The 15604-nt window shown below is 43.6% G+C and overlaps 1 protein-coding gene and 1 long non-coding RNA gene across 2 annotated transcripts in view; both read right to left on the reverse strand.

Moving 5' to 3' along the window:
- Nucleotides 1–481: 481 nt before the first annotated feature.
- LOC139612038 (ribonuclease inhibitor-like) overlaps nucleotides 482–15604 on the reverse strand; it is a 38285-nt gene continuing 23162 nt past the window's right edge. The window contains exon 3 of the mRNA XM_071467163.1: nucleotides 482–1079. Within this exon, the coding sequence (XP_071323264.1) occupies nucleotides 818–1079 (262 nt within the window). The 3' untranslated portion in view covers nucleotides 482–817. The remainder of the gene's footprint in view (nucleotides 1080–15604) is intronic.
- Nucleotides 11828–13039, reverse strand: LOC139612024 (uncharacterized). Its single transcript, XR_011686427.1, has 3 exons — nucleotides 12977–13039; nucleotides 12854–12901; nucleotides 11828–12024 (listed from the first exon to the last, which is right to left on the reverse strand). It is a non-coding gene; the product is annotated as an uncharacterized lncRNA (long non-coding RNA).

Consider the following 15604-nt stretch of genomic DNA (forward strand, 5'->3'; position numbering starts at 1 on the left):
TCACAGGAAACACTGGATCTTTGCTCTGATACTAACTGTGTTTAGTACAATACTGCTGAGAGCAGCATGGACTGACTCCGCCCCTCTACTGACCTCAGAGTCTCCAGTCTACAGTCTGGACTCTCCACGAGACCACGGAGATCCTTCAGGGCTGAATCCTGCAGGTTGTTGTATCTCAGGTCCAGTTCTCTCAGATGGGAGGGGTTGGACTTCAGAGCCGAGACCAGAGAAGAACAGCTGATCTCTGACAACCTGCAGAGACTCAATCTGAATAAAGAATCAAAGATGTAGATCAATGATTGATAATCAATCAGATTTTTCCTGATCAATGATCTTTGTCTAAAATGAGTAGAGTGACTTTGTCCTTCTGTTATTGTGGATCATCATCATGTCAGTACAACACAACATTGTCAACACAACAGTTGTGTGTGTTGTGTTACAGATGAAAACACACACACACACAGTTTGATCAAACAGACATTAGTCCTGACACTTGACTGAAATCTACTGAAAAAAAGAAGATTGTTTCTTCACTTTCTTTGGACAAATATTAGTTGTGAGGATCTTGTGTATGTTGTTGTGATAAAAATGAATTGACTTGAACAACTAACACTGGACATTTTCTCCAGTGGATTTAGAAAACATGAGTCCTCTGACTGAGAGAAATACGAGTGTGTGAGCTGTGAAGGTTGAACTGAAGTGAACAGACATTATTCATGACAAGTGAGTGAAATGAGCTGAAACTGAAGAATCATTCTCAGTCTGAGAGAAGAACAACTGGAAACATGAGACAACAACTATTTACAATGTCATTCATTCATTCACAGTCAATGGATTCAACTTGTGTGTGAAGCTTCATTAGCTGTGGATTCAAGATATAAGATCTACAACAGTGAACTGACCTCAGAGTCTCCAGTCTACAGTCTGGACTCTGCAGAAAACCACACAGACCCTTCACTCCTGGATCCTGCAGGTTCAGGTTTCCACTCAGGTCCAGTTCTCTCAGATGGGAGGGGTTGGACTTCAGAGCTGAGACCAGAGAAGAACAGCTGATCTCTGACAGCCTGCAGTTCTCCAATCTGAATAAAGAATCAAAGATGTAGATCATTGATTGATAATCAATCAGATTTGTCCTGATCAATGATCTTTGTCTAAAATGAGTAGAGTGACTTTGTGCTTCTGTTATTGTGGATCTTCATCATGTCAGCCTTCTACACACATCATCCAAATGTCAGCACAACATTCATACAGCTGTTGATGTGAACACAGGTTGATCAGCTGCTGCTGACCTCAGTTCAGTCTGTGATCAGAGGAGAATCAGAGGATTCACGTCTGTTTAGTCTGTTCCCTCTCTGACACTACAGACATCAGCACAGAAACAAAACACTGAGGACGTGAACAAACAGTGAGAACTCAGTCACACTGTTCAGAACAAACATGGTGGAGCAGCTTCAATGTTCCAAAGTCACCAAACAACTGCACAATGTCACATTTACAGGAGGAGGGAAAAGATTTCTCTGTGTCCACATCTTTAAAGAAGAACTTGTGTTACTGTTGAGAACTTGAGGAGGACGAGTGCTCGGCCTCAGTCTACCACTGGTGTTACAGCCCATTCTGTGAGCCGTCAGATTCTGTGACCTGCAGCAACAACCAGTTCACCTTCAGGTAACATTCAGAGCCTCCTGCTGGAAAACACCACAGATTTATTCAGCTGATCTTCACTGAATGAGGAAGTAGAATTGATCTGATTTTCACATCAACCCCCCAGTGAGGAGCAGACTGAGTGAGGACGGGGTTAATGAAGGTCACAGAGCAGAGATCAAACCTGTGCTCACAGTCCTACAACCCTTCAGCTCAGCACAACGTCCACGGTTTAGGTCTGATAGTTGATGAACAGAGTTTCTCTGAGTGTCAGTGTCAGTCTGCTCTGGTAACTGCTCCTGAACCACAGTCACATGACCACTTGTGTTATTCATGTGATTAGAAGAAGCTCCATTCTTCAAGATCAAGTCTGAGCTTTTGTTGTGTTCACACACAATCAACTAGATATGACATGAAGGACACCTGGAGCGCTTTGAGTTCACAGTGCACAGGTTCAGAGAAGCACAACGTGGACCTGAAGAGAACAGAAGTGAGAGCAGCTCAGTTCAGGTAACAGGGACCAGACTGATCTGCCAACAAAACCCCTACAGCCAACCTCCCCTGGAGCTCAGCTTTCAGAGCAGGCTCCTCTGCCTCTGCTGCCAGCTCTGTGTATCTGAGCTGTTTCCTCTCAGAGGCCGTTTCTACTGCGTCCTCCCATGGTACTGTCAGCTCCACAACATACACAAGCTGCTGTGTTTCTGAGCACAACACAACATCTGCTCTCAGATCAGTGGCAGCTGTCTCCTGAGGAACTAGGAGCTGTTTTCCTGGATCTCCTCTGATTGGCCAGTCCCTCCCTGCCTTCAGCTGCATCACGCCTGTTCAAAGCTGCTTCCTGAGTCCTTCACCCTCACCAACAAATCAAATCCATCTTGTCTCCTTCTGCCTCCAGTGAGTTCACCTCTGAGCTCTGACTCTCAGTGGCTGCTGGGAGACACCTCAGCACCTGCTGATGTCTCCAGGTGTGTGGGCCTGGAGACAGGCTTGTTTTAGCCCCTGATAGAAGGAGCCACATGAAGCTCCACCTGAACATAGAGGACATGTTGGCTCCTCAGCTGTTTATTCACTATGATGTTGGGGAGGTGGGAGCTGCTCATAAATTGCTCCCAGCATCAATCTAATCCTTCCTGCCTCCTTGTCCCAGCTGAGTTTCCTCTCGTCTCCACTTTCCCGCCTCAGCCACTGGCCCTGCTTTGATCTGGTTTGTGTTGCAGTCTGAAGGTCTGTGGCTTCCCATGATGCTGCAGTGCTGACATCAACACACAACAACAGCTGCAACATTTGTTGGTTGCAGAGAGCTGCAGCTTTGCTGGTGTTCAGATCAGCAGCAGCAGCAGCAGAAGATCTGTGAGACTGTTGCAGTTTGATTCTCATCAACTTTCTGATTTTAACATCAAACTCTGTCAATTCTCTGCTGCTCTGAATCACAAACACTGTGACTGCTCTCATCCAGGGGCCGAGTGGGACCCTTCATTTTACCTGGAGATCACCAGTCCCAGCTGTTGATAACACACAAAGACAAACAGCAGCTAACACAAGCACAGGGCTGCTGCCCAACAACTAGCAGCTAGCTATACTAGCCACATTTAATATGAGCTGATTTTTTTTTTTTTTTTTTTCAGAGTTACATCTGCACAGATATCAGTGATGGTAAAGACAGTCTTGTGTGTAATTAAAGGATCATTCTGCTGTTGTTCTACATGTTTGTTCTTGACAAAAAAAACCCCATGAAAAGAGCCAAACCAACAGTGTGTGAGTTCGTCTCTCAACACTTTGTGACTTCCCTCCTCTGTCTGTGGCTCTCAGCTCTGAGCCCATTGGTTCCTTCTGAAGACTTAGGGCCTATTTTAACCATCTAGGCTCATGGAGCCAGAGCATTTAGGACAGAGAGCTCTCTCCCATCCCCTCTAAAAGCCAGGTGCACCTGCACCTTGGTGGATTTCTCTGATAATGGTTGATTCAGCAGGTAGTAAGACAGAGCTCTTCTCTGCAGAGGAAACTGCTGGTGTGCAGAGTGAAAGTGTGCGAGCAGACGTCTACAGCTACAGCAGGATTCCACCAAACAGGCCCGGCTGAAAAATATTCACCTGAAACTGCAATGCATGTTTTTGTTCCCTCACTTTCATATTTTACAGCCTCAGGTGAAACTGAATGAAATGAGATAGAAATGAGTCGACACTGCTCCTGACCTCACCTCATTTTAACACCAACACACACTAGCAAAGACACTAGTGTTGTGCTTTGTGCTGGTGTAAGATTGTGGATCACAGACTGTAAAGTGGTTCATACTGATATTAACATTTCACCACATTTAGTTGCAAATAATGTTAAAACCAGATTTACAGCAATATTTGTGAACTTTGTCATATTTACTCTTCTTAAAGCTGTGGCTAAGATCATTCAGATACTTTCAAACCTGGGCCCTATTTTCCATCATTTTGGGTCTAAATGGAGTCAGTCCAATATGATGCAAGAACACTATAAGAGGTAAAAGGCTGCAACTTAAGAAAACAAGGCAGTTGTCCAAATTAGTATGTCCACTGAAAGTTCCTGATTTGCCACTAACAGGTTCAGATTATTAATATATGTGTCTGACTATATTCTGGACAGGGTTTCTACTGAGACAGACATTTTTGTTAAAGGCAAGATCCTTTTTGTTTAACCAGAAACAGCCATTGCTCTATTCAAAGCCACATTCCAGACTCCATTGACAAAAACAGTAATTCTACCTCACAGAACATGGGAACTGTTGATTTACCGCTGCCTCCATCATTCAGTTTGTTGGTGCTATTGGGCGACTTTCAGTGGTGGAATAACATATTTCAAAACTGTACAGACAACAGAGCCAGTGCTAAAGTGCCAGAGGCCTTGCAGAGATGATACGTCCTCCCCAGGACAATGGTGCACATTGACCAGCCGGTCGTCTCAGAAGGTGTCCTGCAAGCTACTGAGATGTGCTGGTCTCATCCAGTCCTGCAAGTTGGTTCTCACATTTCATTTGAAGTTCTTGAATAAAAAATGCTCCTCCAGCTTTAATAGATGAGTTCTTTGATGCATCTGTCTATATCTGGATGTAACTATGGCAACTGTCAGTGTCAGCTTGTATGGCACATGGATTATAAATGAACTTATCTTTATCTTATTTTCTATCAATGTGAAATCTACTGTGGTGTCTGGAAGTATCCAAGGTGGTATTGCTGACAATGGTACTGTTGGACTGACGTTTCATTGATCTCATTTCAGTTCTGAAGCTTTCTGATTCATTGTCCACCCAAAGCCTTTTGTTTCCCTCTTCTCCTTTTCCCAGCCAGGTTTAATGTGTCTGGTGTTGGATGACCTGGACTATGACCCTGTAAACTGATCCAGTAATTCAGTGATATCTGTCATCTTCTCATTTCTAAAGGCACGTCTCCCATTTCCACCTGTAATGCTGTAGTTGGGGTTGTTTTAAATGCAACTGTGCATCATCTCAAAGCTTGACATTGTACATGATCTTATTTTTGAAAGATGTGTTTGCTGCTGATCCATAAACCACACAACCATGATCCCAAACTGATCTAATTAACCCTTTGTATATGGTCCCCAAAGCAGGTCTGTCTGCCCCCATTCACCTCCAACTAAACACCTCATTATATTTACTACTTTCTAACATTTGTCCACTAATTTCTGAAGATGTACAGTCCATGTCATTTTCTCATCAAACCATTTCCCTAAAAACTTTTCACTCTCTCCAAATCCTGAGGATATCATTTTAGTCTCACTTCACTATCAATTATTTTCCTTGTACAGAACATTGTCTTACTGAGGATAATGCTGGATTGAGCTTTTATTTTGGTACTTCCTCTGATCAGCAGTGTGAATTAGCATATTAGCTAAATATTAAGTTTCACCAATGTTTAGCTTTTACATTAAAATTTAGATTTAATATCAACATTACATTATTTTTATGTGAATATGACAAAGTTCACAAATATTGATCTGGTTTAAGAAAACACAAGTTGACTAAATATGATGAAATGTTGTTATTTCAGTATGAACCACTTTACAATCAGCGGCCCATATTACATAGAGCCTGAAATCTGTATAAACAGCTGACAAATATCTAGTTTGATGTTAAAGAGGCTCAGTCATTTCCTCCAACAGCTGCTCACTGTAGTTTGGATCAAACTAACTGTGGAGAGTGAAGCTCTGACATGTGAAGCTCATCATTCAGGCTGTAAAATGATCCTGCAAAGTGTGGTCAACTCTGTTAGATCCCAGCTCATCCAGGTTCACCAACACACTGCTCTCTTCTTCTGTGGCTGCTTCTCTGCTCCACCACGGCCCTTTAATTACTGACATCTTTACATCTCTGTCATGTTCATCAGCTGCAGCAAAAATATGCACAAGAAAAAAGTCAAACTCTTCTTTGTTGGGATCATTTCACAAGAAACCAGCTCCTCAGCAGTCACTGTTAATACACTGATATGTCAGAGGAACCAGGGGAAGGTATTTTCTGCGACACTACAGCAGCTGTTACAGGAAGTGACATCACTGCAGGAGCTCAACACACTAAACACTGTTACAGAGACAGTTTGGAGGTTCACAGGTTTGTAGCAGGTCTCTTACTGTGAGTCTGAGGGTCCAGGTTCAGGACTGAAGTCTGGAGGTTCACGATCACTCATCTTCAGGACTTCAGTCAGTCTGAGAGGGAAACCAGTAACACTGACTGTGAGCTCACACACACAAGAGTCAGGACAAACAAGCTGTTCAAGACACACACACACACACACACACACACACACACACACACACACACACACACACACACACACACACACACACACACACACACACACACACACACACACACACACACAGGTTTTCCTCTCAGTGTCTCTGTGTGGACAGAAGTTCACTGTGACTCTTCTTCCCTCCACAGTCCACAGGGACAAACTGACTCAGAGACTTTGACAGTAAAATAATAATAATGTTGTGTTAACACTCACCTGCCTCAGCCTTCAGTTTCCCTCCTTCTGCTCCGTCCACTTCAAATGGAGTCTGAGCTCACTGAACACTTTCACTTTCAGCTGCTCCTCCCCTCTGCAGGAATATTTTGAAATGTAGTTGAAAATAAAAATCCCTTGCTGTGTCAGGTGCTCACTCTAGATGTGCACTCACAGTGAATATAGGCTGGAGGAATCCTACATTAAAATGATAAAGGAGCTTGAATAGAGCTGAGTCTGCTGGTCTTGAAGGAATTTAAGTCTTCAGCTTCATTTATGAAACTCTGAAACATGTTTTTCACCACCACAGGCAATGTTGGATAAATCATTATTCTGCTGCTTACTGGGAACCAGCTTGTATTAGTTTAATGAATTATATCTCTAGGAATTAGTGTCGTATGCTGCTGCAACGTACTGAGAATTTGTGCCGTAATAATAAATAATGTGGGGTCATATCGTGACAACAGGTTTTCCATCATACTCTCATACTTTGGCCTGTTCGACTGTGAAACAGGTTTTCAGTTACGTTCTGTGTGGTATTAAAAAGTCTTTCATTAAACACAGAAACCCTGTGACATCACATTACATCACATTTGATCCTTTTGTCCGAGGCCACTCATCAATGCGTGTGTCCCTTTAAAACAAGTGACAGAAACTAAATCGACAGGCAACAGGTCAAAGTGGAGGAAGGCAAACTAAAGCAGGTTTTACAAAGGCACCTGGCAGCTGAAAGACAGAGAGGCCAGACTACGTCTACACAGAGCAGAGAGACACAAGTGATCACTATAAACCTGTGAGAAAAACACCAAGGCAGGAATTACAGCTTTTTTCCGATTGCTTCAGATGTGACATGTAACTGATCTGTAGAACGTGTGTGTAGACCAAGCAGTTGGCTTCAGTGTTGACTGTGTCTCATAGAAATCACTCATTACAACAAAGCCTTATTCTGTGACTGCTGGATTTAGTTAACATGGGTTATCAATTAAAATACCACTAGGAGGCTCATTTTAGCACCAAAGGCCTTGTAATGCACACACAATATAATCAACATCAGCCACTGTGAGCAACAAAGAACAATTAGTCAACAATAATCATGAACCAACAATAATCACTTCTGTTCTGATGACTGAGCCTCTTACAGAAGTTTTATATATCACTGGAAAACACACAACTTATCTGTCCACATAGGGAAGACTGTAGTCAGATACATGTTTTATTCCATCCAACAGGAAACAAGAGGCTCAAACAGCTTCTATTTACAGTACATTCAATAACCAACCAATAGTTCAACTTATTGAATATATCTGGCTTTATAAACAGACCCCAAGAGGAATATTTCCTCAGGAGCTTGGAGGGCAGTGGGGCAGATGGGAGCGTCTCATCATGTAAGATGAAAACATAGAAAAGATTTTTCTATCATTTTTTCTAATTTCACATTATTAGTTTGACAGGGCTGGATATAGACAGACAGCTACAGACAGACAGACAGTCACAAACACAGACAGCTACAGACAGACAGACAGTCACAAACACAGACAGCTACAGACAGACAGTCACAAACACAGACAGCTACAGACAGACAGTCACAAACACAGACAGCTACAGACAGACAGACAGTCACAAACACAGACAGCTACAGACAGACAGTCACAAACACAGACAGGCATTTTGAAGCACATTTATTGGAGTCATTCAGCAGATCTGGAGGTGAACTCGTACCAAAGCAGGGGTCAGTGTGTGGGAATGTCTCCTCCACTAAGCGCCTGTAAAACAGTAAGCCATAAGTCAGAGAGTCTCACGTTTAGCTTGTCTCTATCATCAACAGATCACAAGTTATCACATGTTTTATAGAACATGTTCCTGCATAGCATCGATGACTGGCTCAACAGTCACATTACTTGATCTAGCATGTATGGGATAATGTGGATACTTGTTTATTTCTCTAAGAATACAAGAAGTCTGACATGACTGAATCCATTTTTTTTAATGCATGAATTTTATGATGATTTATGTTCAATCACTGTAGTTTTACCCACAATGTGGTAACAACCCCATTTTGTGTGAACAATAAAAACCTCATGATCATAATTAATACATTTATTTTAGACAGAAAATGTCGCAAACACCACTGTCTCCACACGCAGCTGCTAATTTTTCACGTCTATGACATGTTGGGATTCAGCCTCCACACAGACACTACAGTGGAAGGTGTCAGTTTTGTGTAATGCTGCTGGTATGATGTCAAAATGACTGTCCACATGTTTTCTCTGTCTGTTTTCCTGCAGGAGGCGTCCTGCAAGAAAAATGGGCAAGATGCCAAAATTCTAGATTCCATGATGGCAGGCAGGAAGTGTGTCTGCTCTCATCTGTTAGACGACGCACACACAACTCATCCAGTGTGTGTCCGGCCTTACAGTGCCTGCATCTCTCTGAACCGTGGGGGGTTAAGTGTGTGTTCAACCTGTGGCCTAAGAAAGGTGGAGAAGCAGCAGCTCCAGGGTCTTAATGATGTCTGATGTGAGGGCCACTGGTCTATAGTCATTCATCTTGGTCCACATCCTACTTTACACACTGTTCTTCTGTGGCTGATATTCTCATCTGAGCTCACATTCCTCATGAGGACTGATGGTAGAAAAGGCTTGTTTCTCCATCTCCTAGCCTTTGGCTTAGCCCTGGCTCCGCATCCTCGATATGGCACTTTCAGCTCAGCCGGTACCCTCTCTGGTAAAGCGTAAAGGAAGGAGGTCCTCCCTCCAGCACACTTTTTTCTCCATAGTCAGACGAAACAACAGTGCAGAATAAAGACCTGCCAAAAAAAAAAAAAGTATGAGCCATGAAGACTTGCTGCCACTCTGCCAGCACATTACTCAAATGAATGAATCATTAGATGAATCAAATCAAGTTTTTATCAGTGTAGCACCAAATCACAATAAAAGTTCTCTCAAGGCACTTTCCAATTGGAGGAGGTCAATACCTTCTCTTTAAAGTATAGGAGAGAAAGAGACCCAACAATTCCCACCCAGAGCAAGCACCTGGCGACAGTGGCAAGGAAAAACTTCCTTTAAGAGGCAGAAACCTCAGGCAGAACCGGGCTCAGGGTGGGAGAGAGTGAAAGAGAGAGATGCACTCATAGTAGTAACAGTAATGAGCAGTAACAGCAGCAACTATAATGTTAATGTTAACGATAATACTGCTACTGATATAAAACAGTATGAATGATGGTTAATAACAGTGACAGTAATTCAGCAGCAGGTGTTGAGCAGGATCGTGGAGGCAGCTGCAGTTGGAGATTCTAACTCTGCAGCTCCGGGCAGAAGGACCTGTAGAGAACAACGAGGGGGAGAAAGACAGAGAGAGGGAGGTGGGGGGGTGGGGGGTGGGTCACAGGGAGATGGAGAGGGGGAGGGGCACACAGCTTGGGCGCTCATGTGCATGAGAGACAAATAATAAATCAGTAAATGCAGTAAAGTCAGAAAGTGCACAGTAATTTTGTGGGCTATACTGTGTATATACTGGGGATGATTGATTTATTGAGACTGAGCCCCCCCCCCCCGTCGATATTAGGAGAATAACAGGTACAACATCTGAGGTAGTTAGAGAATATACATCTAAGTAAAAGTTAAGGCATAAAAATAAGTTTTAAGTTTAGATTTAAAGGCATGAATTGAGTCGGACAGCTTAATACCAGCAGGGAGGTTGTTCCAGAACAGAGGGGCCCGACAGGAGAAGGCTCTGCAGCCAGCAGAAGACTTTTTAACTCCAGGAACAGACAAGAGCCCTAAACTCTGGGAGCGCAGATCACAAGAAGGAGTATGAGATTGAAGAAGATCAACTGAGTCCAGAAGACTCGCTAGGACTAATGTTTAATTCTTTGGTGAAATTTTCCACACAGTCAGATTAGATACCTGTATCCCACGGGATAGAATCAAGTCTAAAGTGTTACCACTGCAATGAGTTGGTTCAGACACAGACTGGGTGAAACCAAAAGTGTTGATAATTGCTAGAAAGGCTTTACTCAAAGGGTCACAGGCATTATTCAGGTGAATATTAAAGTCACCCATAATGAAAATGTCATCAGTGTCCATAACAAGGCCTGAGAGGAATTCACCAAATTCTTCTGAAAACTGTGAATAAGGGCCTGGTGGTCTGTAAAGCACCACCAGATGAAATGGTCACAGTTTATCACCCTGGTGAAAACTATTCTTAGCTAATGGAGGTGATTTCAAGACAAGCGCCTCAAAAGAGTTAAAGGTCACACCAGGTTTGGATGTTAGTCCAGAATTTGACTCATAAATTAAGGCCACACCCCCACCTTGTTTAGTAGCTGAGCAGCATGTTCATAAGTATAATCAGGGGGGGAAGCTTCATTAAGGGTAAGGATAACATTTGGTTTAAGCCATGTTTCACAAAGAGCAATCATCTCCAGCTTATGCTCAAGAATCAAGTTGTTTATTAGCAGTGATTTACTAGATAGTGAGCTGATGTTTAGGAAACCAAATGTGACTGCCTTGTTAAGGCTGGAGATCAGTAGCAGTCTGGTTGGTAAAGCTTCCAGCAGATAGAGTCTGAATAGGAATAAGCCATGTTGTATTATTAAGGAGAGATTTAGAAGGCCTGCACATGTGGCAGTGTGAAGACACAGTGGTGATTCTGCCTTGGAAAAAAAAAAATTGCTTTGTGAGACACTAAATGTTTGAAGTTCGGCAAAATTCACAGAGTGTTCCTTTAATTTTGTTCTTATTTTATTTTAATATTGATGGATGTCGATTGATGGATGGTATATTTATGCAAGGCTCCGTTTTATTTTGGAAGGATTTTATTTTGACGGACGTGGTTGGTTTAGATAGTTTAGCCAGCAGCTCATTCCTTTGCTGCTTGGACTTCCATATTATGGTATGTAGTTCACACAGCTCCGTTACTTTTATATTTTAATCCGCAATGCACAAATGTCACTGTAAACAAAGTATATGTTGAGTGATATAGACATTGTTGAAATGTTTTGCAGCCGTTTGTGGCGACCGGGGTTTGAGGTTAGCCAATTAATTCACTTTAACCTTAGCTTAGTGTTGCCAGACAACACCACCCTGGGAATTTCAGCCAGGGAACTATTATAATCTTAAAGGCACTCAGATCCGTCATACAACGGGGCAGAGACGAGGTCAAAAGGAATCCAATCCACACTGATGTTACCAGGGGAATAAAGTGGACCAGTCAGGGTGGAGGCCTACCAGTAGGGAGATCGGCCCAAGAAGTAAAAAGGGGTCCCAGGAAAGTCACCCCAAATACTCGTGACACGCACGGACACACTGGTGAAGATCAACCTGGGGTGAAAGCACAAAGCACAAAGGAGACACCGCCACCGAGGACACCACATCCACCACCGTAGTCTCAACCTCTGAAAGGACAAACACAATCAAGAGTAAAAAACAACAACATATAAAAACAAAATCAAACCTAACTATACAAAAAAAGTAAATAACCAAACTAGGTAAATAAATCAATACAAAAACTAAATCATACTTGGACAAATAACCATTGTCTGCAACCTGCTCAAAAGTAACCACAACACGCACACAATTAACCAAAATTATTAATTGCAAGTTGCAGTCAACTTAAATTCCTACAAAACAAAACAACTCAACTAAACATTTAATTGCATGCGAACACTCACATAAGGCCTGTGGACGCACACCATGAAATATAAACATACATTTCCCCTCCCCAGTTAACATCTAACACACACACACAGTAAAACACAGGACTTAAAGAGGCCACCAGGCCGAAGCCACCAATGCCGCAGGTGCCGACAACCCTCCGCGGGGCAAGCCAGTCCGAAACGGAGCGACAGTGCTCGGCTCCAACAGGTCAAGCTGTGCGGCAGAAACAAATCAGTCCCCAAAGTACAGTAATTCCCAGAGAGGGCTATCCCCTAAAATCAGTGTATTTCTCTATAAGCAAAGCAATTTGCCGTGAGCAAAGCAATTTCCTGTGGGCAAAGCAGCAGTGGTCAAGCAGGCAGTGAAAGTAGCCGATACAGTCCCCCCCCCCCAGTAAAGCGGTTACCAATCCAGCTGCCTCTGTCCACACATGCAGGAGAGGGGAAGGAACCAAGACTGCTGTTTCTGCGGCGGCGACCTGCAAACACACACACACACACACACACACACACCGTTTGCCACATGCGCACCGCAGCAACAGCTCAGTGCATGAACCAGAGGACCCACCGGCAGTAATCATGCGCAGCTCACAGACCCGCGGAACCCAATCCGGCCCTACAACAAAGACAACAGTCTTATTTACTGTCAAGCTAAACATGCAAACTGGCAGCGCAGACACCACTAGCCTACCTGCAAACACCAACTGAAGAGGGACAGGGATGAGCAAATAGGAAGTGACGTACCCTCGGCCTCCACAAGCAAGAGAGAGAAATCCGGTGACACCTACCGGCTTTTATACCCCCCTCTCCCTACTGCCATTGGCCTGAGGGAGACAGGCAATTAGGCGCCATCTTCTTCAAATTGACACAGGGCCACAATGCTCATCCTGCTACACGTTAGTAAGTTGGTATTGTGCAGTTAATTCTGATTTTAGACTGAGCGAAGTTGTTAACTTGTTAGCTAGCACCGCACAATAGCGACAACGTACTGCGCAACTGACGTGGCTTCATTGTGCATGTTGTGTGTCTCTTCTGGTGCACAGGGGCAGGAGCTGTGTGTGTGTGTGTGTGAGGACCAACGCCAACCACACTTGTGCTGTCCATCTGTTTACACAGGTATGTTTTATATTAAAAGAGAAACGTTTTAGTTTATCATTTTATTTATTATTTTATTTATTGGTGAGACACTTGGTATATCATTTTGTATTTCATTTTTTTTGTATTAATTCATTGTTATATTGTGTTTGGGATAAAAAATTACTTAAAAAACAGGTTCATGGCTAAAAATAGTTGATGCTGTGAGGAAAATATTTCATGATCTCATGTCATGTTAAAAACTAATAATTCATGTTCGTGTAAAAACTATACGATCACATTGACCGTCTTAATCACGCCCCTTTTGCTGCTTGGACTTCCATGTTATGGGGCAGGAGCTGTGTGTGTGTGTGTGTGTGTGTGTGTGAGGACAAACGCCAACCACACTTGCGTTGTTTATCTGTTTACACAGAGGATGACAATTAAACACTGTGAACCTGATCAAAGCCAGTCTCATCATTCTACTGGAGTGAGCCAGAACATAAGGGGTTACACTTAGACTTGTGCGTAGTACGGCGGGTGAGGCAGACAGTCTCAAAATTATAAATCTGGCTGTCAGGCTGACAATCTAGACAATGGGATAATCCCAAATTAACTTGAGTTCTAAACCAGTGGACTCCAGAACCGCACTCACTCTAACCCCAGCAGGCTCTCTAATCACCTGTGACCTGCTGAGTACTAAGTCCCTGGTGTCAAGCCTGCTGTAAGCACCTGTCTATGTTCCTGGATAAAACAGCAGCACCAACTCCAGTAGGATGGAGGCCGTCTGCTCTCAGCAGATCTGGGCGGCCCCAGAAGAAGGCCAGTTATCTACAAACTGATATCCCTGCCCCCTCCAGTGACGAGCCAGCCAGCGGTTCAGAGACACAAGCCTACTGTAAACCTCTGCTGATTGTCTTGTCCAACAGAAGGTGCAGCAACAAGAGGATGTAGACGTCACTTACTGCTGCTCCTCTCCGGCCCTGTCCAAGGAGACCATAATGATGTACTGCTGTTGGCCGCCCCTCACTGACTCAGATACCTCTGAGGAGGTCATGTATGAAGCTCAGGTCCATGAAGAGACAAGAAAAATGTGTAAGAGCTTTGTGGCTCCAGAGAACCTAGAGGAGGAGGAAGAGTATTCGGAGACAGAGAGGAAGTCCTGACCACTGAGACAAGATACTCTTCCAGATTTTCCATCTTTTCAGAAGAGAGTCACAGACCTGTCTCATCTTCCTCATCTTCCTCCACCAACACAGCATTAACTTGTCTACCAGTTGATTGACAAGGCTGTTAATCCACTGTGGCTGTCAGGACACTGCAGTCAACTAAATCTGCCAGCAAAGCCAAGACACCGGTTGGATTATTCAGAAAGCTGAAGTCAACATGGAGGAGCATCTTGAGCAGAAAGTGGATCAAGAGGGTCAAAGAGACAAAACAAATCAGACCTGACCTCTATCCCTCTGCAGCTGGTTGAGGAAGACGACAATGCCGAAAAGAAGGAGATGAGGAATCTTACATCTCCAACCTCCACCACCTGGTGAGGTCCCTTGACCAGAGCTGCAACTGCTGCCTGAAACATCAAAATCCATAGGACTATGATGATTGGGGGTCTGAATGAAGCTGCCAACACTTAAGGGGAAGTGTCTACTCCTGACCTGGAGGACAGCTACTCTCCAGACTTTGAGAAAACCCCCAGTTGGAGTTCCATGATAATTAAAGTATTTCCCATTGAAGGCCAGGAAGAATATGACAAGACTGAAGCTGGTGGACAAACTAATTGAGATGTAAAAGAAAGACAGTTAGGATCCCTCAAACTGGATCAGAGTCTAGACTCTTTACCAGGTCTGAGGACAGCATGAAGTCAGCTTCATCTGCTCTCTTTGCGACCACGTCAGCCATCTTTGATGTGACAGATGTGACGAGTGAACGCAGGGAAAAGACTCAAATGCAGAACCCAGAGACACTCAGTAGTTCAATGAACAGTCTTTACTCAGGTAAAAAGTTTCTACAGGGAAATCAGTCCAACAGTGCAAAATCAACAGGTTAAAGATCTGAAGATCAAGACAGAAAGTAGTCACACACTGAGAAATATACACAAAGGAACGAAAGACTGGACCACTGTCACAAGGGGGACAAGAGGAACTGGATCAGAGGGAAGGGAACACTGACACTAAATACTCTGGAGGAGGGGGACAATGAGACACAGGTGAAACACATTAGGGCGGGGCCAGGTAATCACACA

Source organism: Trachinotus anak, unplaced genomic scaffold (genome assembly GCF_046630095.1).
Source record: "Trachinotus anak isolate AG129_WGS33_773 ecotype Australia unplaced genomic scaffold, CSIRO_AGI_Tana_v1 ptg000029l, whole genome shotgun sequence".
In the NCBI taxonomy this organism is placed as follows: domain Eukaryota; kingdom Metazoa; phylum Chordata; class Actinopteri; order Carangiformes; family Carangidae; genus Trachinotus; species Trachinotus anak.